This window comes from Haliaeetus leucocephalus, unplaced genomic scaffold, assembly GCF_000737465.1.
Source record: "Haliaeetus leucocephalus isolate CR32 unplaced genomic scaffold, Haliaeetus_leucocephalus-4.0 Scaffold295, whole genome shotgun sequence".
Classification (NCBI taxonomy): Eukaryota; Metazoa; Chordata; class Aves; order Accipitriformes; family Accipitridae; genus Haliaeetus; species Haliaeetus leucocephalus.
In genome coordinates this window covers 5,972,141-5,982,976 of record NW_010972731.1, presented here as the reverse complement: position 1 = coordinate 5,982,976, position 10,836 = coordinate 5,972,141, and the positions used below count along the sequence as shown (strand labels likewise).

At 42.0% G+C, this 10,836-nt stretch overlaps 1 protein-coding gene across 1 annotated transcript in view; it reads right to left on the bottom strand.

Moving 5' to 3' along the window:
• Nucleotides 1–10,465, bottom strand: part of FOXK1 (forkhead box K1) — a 23,647-nt gene extending 13,182 nt beyond the window's left edge. The window contains exons 1-2 of the mRNA XM_010570592.1: nt 10,461–10,465; nt 8,900–9,097 (exon numbers count right to left, since the gene is read on the bottom strand). Of these exons, the coding sequence (XP_010568894.1) occupies nt 8,900–9,097; nt 10,461–10,465 (203 nt within the window). The remainder of the gene's footprint in view (nt 1–8,899; nt 9,098–10,460) is intronic.
• Nucleotides 10,466–10,836: the final 371 nt, after the last annotated feature.

The window sequence follows — 10,836 nt, the reverse complement described above, 5'->3', positions numbered from 1 at the left end:
GCAGAGGAGAGGGAAAGGGCAACAGAAATACTCAGCCACAACAGAAGTTTGCAATAGGAAACCCAACCTCACCCATCTCCCATACACTAGCCAAAGTGTTGCACGGCACCTGGTAACCCTTTCAGCACCCATTGATAGTCCTTGGCATTAATGGGTGATGCTGTTCAGAAGCACAGCAGGAGGTGCAGCTTTCAGGAGGTGCAAAGTATATGATGTTGATGAGTCAATATGTATAAATCTCCCTTTGCCAGAAATAAAGGCATTTCTTACCTAGTCTTTCAAAAAGCAGAGACCTGTTTGTGCAGGAAAATGAACCAAAGTTCATTATTCCATGCTTTGAGCCCACTTTGGAAGTGGATAATGCTAAACCACAGAAGACACTCTTGATGTCTTCGTATTCACATGGGGAGTTGGTGTGAATTTAATTATTCTGTTGTCATTTTTCAAGAGCTTCTCCACATACACTTCCTATAATGTATAGATAATTACAAATGAAAGCCATTTTCATACACGAAACAATGACAAATCAAAACCACAGCAATTCTTTTTATCTTTATGTTTGGCACCCGAACAATTATTGTAACACACGGATGAGGTATGGAATAGGATGAAACAGAGGTTTCTGATTTTGTTCTTTGCAGAAATACATGAACAGCAAGCGACAGAGGCAGTAGCCAAAACTGAGGTAAAAGATATAGAAGAGAGAAAAGTTCTCCAGTAAATCCATGCTCTGCACAGAGCTGTATTTCTTCACTTTTTAAAAAACAAACAAAAAAACCCCCAAAACCAAAAAAACTAGTATGGCTTCAAAGATTGTCCCATCCAGTTCAGATACAAGAATTTATTAGCTTCTTCAAGATCAGCAGAGCAAGTAATCCAGTTTTTGCTGTTCAGATTTTAGCTTCTGAGGTTGATAATGAGTTTTAAGCATGATCTCTTGCTTTAAAAAAAAAAAAAAAAAGAAAACAAACAACAAAGGGAGAAACCCTTACCCTGCAGGGCTGTGATCTCCAACCTAAAGTGTTGTTAACTTTTAGAAAAGCCAGCCTCTCCCAGTAGATAGTTACTGAAGAACATGATAGTCCCCTAAAGAAGCATCTGTTGCTTGGGACAGCCACAGCAGTAGCCCAGGATTTGGAAGAGGTATTATTCTTTTACCAGAATGGAGCACTTTTGTCCAGGTAGACCTGCTTCCTTTCAGCTTGGATCAATGTTCAAATCAAGAGACATGGGTACAGATCAAACAACAGGAACTTTTAGCCACTCCACGCAAAGAGACAGGGTAACACACAGTGCTAAGTGTTCAAGCTCTCAGTCAATCATAAGAGAGCTTTTCAGAGGGAAGGGAGAAAGAGCTGACTACTGGAAAAAAAGCAAGGAGACACAATCTGTTCTCCTCCCAACATGGGACAGAAAGAGTGAAGAAACAGGTTTACTAAAAATACCCCTCTGAGGGTTAAGTTAAAATTAAACATTAGTGCAGTCAAAAGAAAACAAGCAAACACAATGCAGTGACATCAGTTTCCTGGAGTTCCTGGAATTCTCCTCACCACCCAGAGCCAGGGGCCGGCCAGGGATGCTTGCATGCACTCACACCCCCTTTAAAAATATTAGGGAACAAAGAGACTTCTCCCTACAAACACCTGTTTGTGCTATAAAACAAAAATCAAGTGTGGGGACAGTGATTACGATTTGCTGTATATTAATATTGCATCAATACTTGGCAATAACTTGATCCATTTTGATACTATAAACTTTTACTGAAAAAAGTATAGCTAGGTCTGTAATTTCACCCAGCTCTCAGACATCCTAACTTACTGCGGTGATCCATGCTTACTGTCCATGCAGGCAATCTTAGCTTACAACCAACCTAAGCTAATTTGGGTTAAGCTTGTCTGTTACAGAAGAGAACATTCTGGAGAGGAAGCAAGTGTTTTATACCATTGAAAAGACACACAGAGCACGTAAGCAAACCAGCTGCAGTTACCCAGTCTTAATCCCGTAGCACCATGGTTAATGCCCCCAGTCCCAAAGATGTTTGATATCCACTGAGGATTCAGCATCTCAACTTGAAACACTGACTACAGGCAGCCATTGAGCTGCAGTTCCCCAAATACCATGCTGGGAGTCAGCGTCAGAATCAGACTACAACCACGTGCTGAATCATATCGGTCCTTGCAGCATGTTTTCCATTTAATACTTAACCCTTCTTCAGCTGGAATGCCAGAAAGATGAGGGCTGAATGCAGCGCCTGCAATACATTCACCCATGTAACAGGCAGAATGCCTTTTTAAACACAGGGGTTAACTTCTGGCTATTGAAAACGTAACAGGTCTTTGTAGCATCATGATTCACTTTCAACTCCTGCCAACAAGAATCTAGCTTCTCAAGTTCACAGCACTTTCTAGCAACAATTAAGTCTTTAAACGCCAGCTATTAGAGAATACGTACAACTTACTGCATTTGTGCTGGAATGTCCAAAATCAGTTTGCTTTAACTAAAGAATCAGAGTGCAAAAAATAGGATGTACCGCTGTGTGCATGGTGTGCCCATACCCAGGACGCTGTGTGTTCCTTGTCTCTTCTCATTTCAAAAAAAAAAAGATACAGCAGATCAAGAGAAGGTACTGACAGGGACAGCTAGGATGATCGGAGATACAGAACGGATTCCATAAAGGAGACAAATAGTTTAAGACAGAAGCTGAGGTGCAAGGTGACAGAGCCTATAAAAATAAAGCCAAGAGGAGGTGTTCAGCTCCTGGCCTCTTCCAATACAAGAGATGATGAAAAGGAAATGAAACTAAGTAGCATGTCCAAAACAAGAGAAAGTGCTTTTATGTTTGTAGTTACACTGTGGAACCACATGCGGTAGGACAGGGCTGATGATAAAAGTTTATATGAATGCAAAAGACCATTATACAAATTCTTGGGCAAAAGAGGAAGACAGGGAATCCATCAAGGGCTTTATTAGATAAATAGTCAGGAAGTCCCTGCTCTGAGGCAGTCCCTGATCCAAGAAAAAGGTGGAGGCAGACTGCACTTAAGTTAGCATTACTCTATTTTCTGTGTTCTTATGTTACCCCAAAGATACCCATCTGAGGCAGAATACTGGGCTAGAGGGTTCTGGTGCCTGAGCACATATAGAGATTCTTATGCAAAAACTTCCAGACTCTCTCAATACTAGCTACATTCTACAGACTGGGAAGAAAAAAATAAAAATGAAGCAACAAGTGGTTAAATTATTTATTTACAGTCATATTACAAGTCTATGAACAAACTGGGAACAGAAACACTCCCAAACTGCAGTGCCAATCTCCCCAGAAGGAGGGGCAGTAGGAAAATGCAGGGAAGTTGCCCTCTTACTTAATTTGATCCTTTTCTGCAAGAATGATATCTGTAGGGATCAAGTTATAGGGGCTTAATTTAAGCCAGGTATATGGATAAAGCACATACCCCTCTATGACAAAGAGGAAAGATTACCTGGGATCCCACATAAAATTATTCACCTGACTTGGTGCTAAGGAAGAAAAATCCCATCTCTTCGACTTTGTCGTTTAGGATATGGTATGCACATAGGCAGTGCCTTTGAAAAATGCTTAAGTGCGCATTTGTGAAGCGGGTACAAGAGACATAGCAGTGATAGGAGTTAAAACCTTGGCAACACTGCCAATATACAGATTCCTGTCTGAATAAGCAATTTTTTTAAGCCCCTACTGAATACAAAGGGAGAGTCTCTGTTTCTTAAAATCTTCCTCAGTCTCCTCAAATGCAAATTGCAGGTGCATTGCCCTGCACACAAGGACTATGGTTCGACAAATGCCACAAACCTCAGACTACCCCTGTATTCCATTTCATGAGTCTGCAAGAAGGGGCACCAAAAGACACAGGGACACTTTTTACACACAATAAGCGAGAATCAGGTCAAAGTACGGCACTTCAGCTTGTGAAACGAGCATTTCCATGATACACCAATCAGTGATAATGGGTGAGAATGCTCTGCCACTCTCTCCTTCCCCAGCCTAGCCCCAACATTGTAACTCAAAGAAAGGCAAGTCCTTGCACGTTGCATGTTTCAGACAGGTTTCAGAAACAATCACAAGTGGTGAGACTGCCAAACCAAGCTGGATTTTGATGTGAAAGGAAAAATCTGAGAGCTACCCTGCCTGCTTAACACCGAAGAAAAACAAAGCTGTTGAACAAGCCACAGTGAAAGTCAGCTACCCGCAAAGGTTGAAATTCTTATTACTTGTCTGTGCTCCAGTGGTTCCCCTCTTCAAAAGGAAGTGAGCTCACTCTGACCGTGAATTCAGTGAACATTTTCAGGGGAAGAGGAAGTGCTCATACAGCTGGTGACATCTGCAACCTTTCCTCCAGCACATGGCTTGGCACATCTCCTCTAGCACATGGTCTATTATCTGAAATAAACATGCGTAGGAACTCCCAAGCCCAGTACAGATTGTTGCTTTTCTTATGTATATGCATCACGCTAGTTGGCTTGTGGTTTGGAGACAAGGGTGATTAAAAATAATCACCAGTCTGTCCAATTGTGGGAGTTACCCGAGCTGTATATTCTGCTTGAATGCAGGAAGTAATGGATAACCGAGACAATGCAAAAGAGCCTGCAAAAAGCCTGCCTTGGAGCTCTTCACCGGCTCTTCACTTAAATGGCTAGTAGTGCTATAGGAAGAAGGAAAGCCTGAATGAAATAGAGCAGGCAATATTTATGCATCCTGTTCCAGTGAGTGAACACATCCACTGAAGTCAGGGTTCATTCAGCTTCCCACTACATACCTTTAGAGGAAATGTGCAAGTTCAGATTAAATCCAATCCCAAGTGTTCTGAAACAGTGTCGTATGGCTGTCCTAGAGCCTATTAGAAAGCACTCCCTTTTTCCAAGCCAAGTCTGAATCAAAGCATAACCAGCATTTGCACGTCTACTATAACACGGCTCACACCCACACAGTCTTCTATCGTGCTTTATGGAATAAAAGCTCGATACATAATTTATCTACTACACACTCTTGGAAAGTAGTAATTACACTATACATGCATAAAAATCAGACAATGAATTTAAATGACCTGTTAAAGGCCACAAAACAAGTTGGTGGCTAAGCCAAGATAACTGCAGTTCCTGGAGTGCAGGCCTCAGTAATTCCACTATCAGAGCATGCAACATGTTACTGAACTAAATTTGCCTAGTGAAAATAAGGAAAAAAGGTTTAAAGAATATAGCTGATGAAACCATGACAATTCAGCTCACATCAAGCTTATAAAATAGAAGATGCAGAAGGATACCAGCTGATCTTTCATTATTCATACCATTAAATTCATTGTAAACTATGTATCGACCCTTCTAGCAATGGCCAAACATGGGCAGGCACATTAAGAACTAACAATTAAAGTACAAATTGGGGCGCACACACAAATATATACCAGTTTAGCTATTAGCACAGAACCTCACCAGACACTTTCCAAACAATGGTTGTCCCAGGGCTCTGAGGGCTCTTTCTCCTCCATGTCAAAGAATTTTTTAAAATTTTTTTTTTTTACTGATAAAGACTGGGTATGTGAGCTAACTATCCATGCCCTTTCAGTGAAAAAACAAACACAACAAAGTGTTCAAGCCCAGTCATTCTGGTGCAGAGATAAGCCAGAAGTAGCAGCTGTAAAATATGAATAACAATACTAACCTCCGTAGTACAGCATTTAATATTTCTTTATTGTAGCTTTTTTTAATATTTATCAGTGAGAACATAATTGCTGTTTAGAATAGGGAAGCATGTACAGAGAAATAATTTCATCTTCATCAATACTAAAAAAAAAAACCAACCCTGAGGGGCAGTGCTGGAAAGAGATGCTATTTGGAAAACTGAGTTAAGTTAATACTACAGGGTCATTAACAACAACTGGAAGATAATAAAAGGAAAACTAAATACTGTAAACCTAAACTCCAACTTGGCATGACTTTGAGACCAGAATAGGCTCCTACATCACACCTTCTCCCTGTGGATCTGTTTATAATCCAAGCACAAGCCACTCTGGGGACTAGATTGCAACACATTTATGGAGTCACATTCATACACATATCATGGACTTACAGCAAAACCAGGCAAAGCTAAGTGTTCGTAGCATAGGTGAGGAACTTCACATCACCAGTGTCACCCAAAGAGGATCCTCCAAATCCAAGCTGCAGAACCTTAAAGCCATGTACCGGAAGACTGTCCCTTAACTCCTTAAGTTATGAATCAGTTATATCTCCCAGCAGGCAGAGCTGAATTTAACCAAACTACACATGGCTTTCACACAGCTTTTCAATGCCTTGAATCTACTGAGAAGAGATTTGGTGCTACTCTGTCCTTTCTTACGTGGTGTAAAATGGCAGGCTGTTCCTACCAATTTCTTACAACCACAGTGGCCTTTTCCTTTTTGGAACATGCAAGTCTGACTTTTTAAAAAGGAATTTTGAACTCAAAGCAGGAAGAAATAAGCCATGCCTGTGTGTAAGCCTCACAGCATGCTGCCAACCAACATTTTCCCTTAAAGCTGTACAACAGCATTCAAAACACATCTACAAATGGCCCCTCCTGGAGATAAAATACCTAGCTAAGAAAACAGTGGACACATTTCTCCCTAGGAGCAAGCAGGAATCTTGCTTTGCAAAGCTGCTGAGGGTGGCAGGTTTGGTTTTGTTTAACTAAAGCTCATTCCCTCTCTAGGCAGTGCACTTTGCAGGGGGAAAATAAATAGGCTGGAACAAACCCAGAAGCTTGCAGGGGGGAACCTGCAGGGAAGCAAGCTGCAATGTAAACAGGGAGGCAGAGCAGGGCCGGGGGTCAGGAGGGCAGGGCTGGATCTGGCAGTGGGAGCGCAGGTACAGCCCCTGCCCTGCACTGGGACAGAAGCAGGAAAAGGGGGCCAGGAGCCACTTTCCAGAAAGGAAATTTCACCCTGCCCAGGATTTCCAAACTGCAATAATTTTCCATGGGCCAATCAGGGAGGAGCGAGGCAAACACACCAAATTAGGAAAGTAAATACTAGAAGGGGGAGAGGGAGGAGGAGAGCCCAGCTCATGCAACCACCTCCCAAAGCCAGAGATGGGAGCGGGGTGTGGGTCCCATGCTGTGCCCCTTCCAGCCCTCCCAGCCCTGCCCTTGGGAAGGGGGAGAGACACTGTGCCAGCCTCACCCACCACTGTGAAGCCACCAAGATAGCAGAGAGCTGCCCTGAAAGCCAGATGGCCAGAATGCATAGCTACATGCTCCCCAAAGAGCATTCCCTTCTTTCTCAGGCAGAAACACCCAAATCACTTCCCAAAGCCTGGCCCACAGGGTATGAGAGCTGCAAGACCCTGCCAGGGGTGAGGGGAAGGTTGAAGGGGCTCATCAGGGATGTTTACAAACGTGTCAGCCCCTCCTTTGTAAGAGGAACTCGGAAACGAAAGGGGTTTGGCAAGTGAAACCTCAGATGTCTTTTGAGGTTTTCTGAAGACTTGGCTGGATTAGCTTCTGCTCAAGACAAACGGATGCAATCATTAATCATCCTTAGTAAACACACTGTTAGGGGCTGAGCACAATTCAATGCTACTATTTCCACTTTCTCCTTATGCAAAAGAAACATTCTCGGGGAGTCAAATATCAGTTGCAGGCATATGCCAGAGTCAAAAGATACAGCCTCTGTTAGTAACACAAACCACACTGTGCTGCTTTGCGCAAGATGACTGAATGGAAACTAACTACCATATGTTGGCAAAGAAACCATTCCCCTCCCCTCCCAGCAACAAGCTTCATCTAAAAAGGGAAGGTTAAATATAAACTAAAAGCAGGGCCTGAACAGAGGGCTAAAACCACAGCTACCTCCAGCCCCCTCTTTCTAGAGTATCTGCACTGCACATCTGTGCAGCTCTGCAAGACTGGCGGAAAAACCCAAACAAGCAAGCACCTCCAGACCTATGCAAAACAAAACTGGCTTCATTGTGACACTGAAGTAATTCTCAGCCATGTAAATTTGAATACTACTCACTGAATTAGTGTTAACTATCAGAAGATGTTTGTGTATTATACCTTTTTACAAATGTACAGACAAGAAAACAAACCAAAGGCTATTAGTATTACCAGGTACGCTCTTGCTATTCTGAGGCCCTGCATGCTTTAAAACTCTACTACATCATCCTATACCATGAGTTTACTTTCCTTTGTAAAATTTACTATACTTCAAGTAACAGCTTTAATGTTAAAAGAGATTACACTGCAACTCCATAACATCAACTCTTTGCTGAGAAAGAAAGAAAGAAAATATTCCAGACAGTAACTTCATGTTCAGGTTATTTCTATCGCACATTCATGAATCAGGTAATTTACAAAACCGGATACTCACACAGATATACAATCAGGTTGCTACAGCCCCTCAGTACGTCGTCAGCATCCTACCCCCATTTCCTTCTATTCCCAGGAAACTATGTGCCAATGGCCACCCTTGTCCCTAAGTTCAGATAACACCAGCACTACCCAGAAACAACAGAATATTTTTGAGATAAAAATAAACCAGGCAATCTTAACATAGAAAGTATTTGCTTGCTTTGTTTTCTCCATGCATATAGGTAGCTCTTCATAGATATTTCTAATTCCACTGCCAGACTAGTAACTCTATAGTGTGAAACTAACACTCAAGTTCCCCCCCAAACCCTTTGAGCTCTTAAACAAAACTCTTCTGCCCAACTTCCAGCCACCATAACAGTTTTTAGCAGCCTTCCATAATTTTGAACACCAGATATTTAACTAGTTATTTTTAATGGGGCATTTCATATGCACCAAGTATACCAAACAAAACACAGCTGACAGACTGATGCCAGAAAACACAGATGGAGTTTCCAGAAAGGACACTTTGGATAGTTAACATCTTACCTGATAGTGCCTGTGGGGGATGGGAGGGGACTGACCACACTCCGGAGATCCGGCTCCGGGATGTGAATCTTCAGAGGTGATATTTGAGGGTAAAGTGGCCGAAGGGGAGGCGATGAGGCTTCCTCTTTTGCTTCCTCTTTATGGTATAAAGATGTGAACTGGATCTTTATAACCGTGCTAGGGAATCGGAAAGTACATCTGTAAGGGAAAGAAAGGGAAAAGTCAGTTTCACACATGCTACTAAACATATTAAGTGTTTTTGTATGCAACTGGTGAATCATTAATTCATTCATAGCACAGAAGTCCACCATTCTCTACAGCATATTTCTGCCCAGTGTCCTGTGCAGAATTACTGATCATTCATAAATCTCTGTAAATGTATCATAGTGTATCATGTATCACCTAGTGATCAGATGCAAGCTGAAGGTTTGGGTAAGTTAAGTGATTTCCCCAAGGCCATGTATTCAATCAATGACTAAGCAAGATGCAGAACCATAATGACAAACTCTTGGGTTCCTGCTATATCAAGGACTCAGATTTATCTTTTATTAGCTCCTTGCACATAACTCAGGAAGATACAAGTTACTAGAAAGAATCAAACAACAAGCAACATGGAGGAAGAAAGCCATAAAATCCAGACAGAGCAACAAACAGCCTCCAGGTAAGAAGAAAGTGCTATTTAAAGACTGGCCTCTACATATTGTATAACTAATACCCATTTATATCTCTGCACATGATGCTAAAGGATCATCTAGCAGGTTTCAGATTAAAATACATTAATTTAGCACTGCCTCCCTTTGGACAACATGGGTTATAGCTAGCAGGGTCAGAACAAGGCCCCTGCAAGCCTACAGTGCCTCATTTCTTCTCTAAATAACACTTCTTTCCCGTTGTTATTTAGGAGGGGGGTGGGGTGGGGAAATCACACACCTACAAGTATAGCCTCCAGGAGATGCTGGGAAATTCAAAAGGAAGCAAGCACTGACATTTTCCATATTTGAACAGAAAGCTTTCTAATTTATAGTATCTGCAATAGGCACAGGGCTGTAAGAGTGAGTGTTCTGCAATTCTTCTTATTGTGCTTTAATTAGACAATAATGTGCAATCAATACAAGCTTTCCAGGGATCATTTCACTGATACTAAGGTTAAAGCAGCAGGAAATAAAAACCAGGTTTCACCGTGGGAAAGGCCAGCAGAGCACAGTAATTGTGCTGGCTTCCAGCATCTTGCCTATAGAAGGAAATGAAGGGACTCAGGCAGTGTTATTCTAGTACTGTAAGTGCTGGTGTAGGCTGAACATAATTCTTTTAACCAGTGCATTATTGAATCCTGCCAGGTAACAGAACAAGGTGACGAGCAAGTAAATCTGTATTTGTGACCACCTTATCTTAATGCTGCTATCAATAGAAATGCAGAGAAACATCCTGTTACAGCTCTAAAAACATACTCTCTTGCTCTTGGTTCTTCTGCACAAGCTAGTTCTGCTGTAATGTTCAGAAACCTGCCGTGAAGAGTATAAAATTATCATTCAGGCATCGGAAGCTCATTCCCATCTCCCACCTCATCTCTCAAATGAGCTGGCTCAGCATTCAGCAGCTTGGACTTAACAATGGCTCTGCTACATACAGCAGGAGTTTGCACTGCATTTAATTCACTTCAGAGGTCCTGCCACCTGCACTCATTAATGCATTAAATAAGAACATCATTGCTGGCAATGCAGCTTAATTGTGTTTATCTAACCCTTCTAAACACGATTCCCTGCAGACTCAATACAAACACACAATTCAAAACAGCAGAGTGTCTGTGCCTCGCAATGTCTGCCAGCAGCAGGCACACAGCTGAGATGGACCTGAAGCGAGGCAGTTGAACCACTACTCTAGATTTAAAGCTTTCGTACTGCTACATGGATTTTCTTGTAGGAAAAAAACCCAAACCC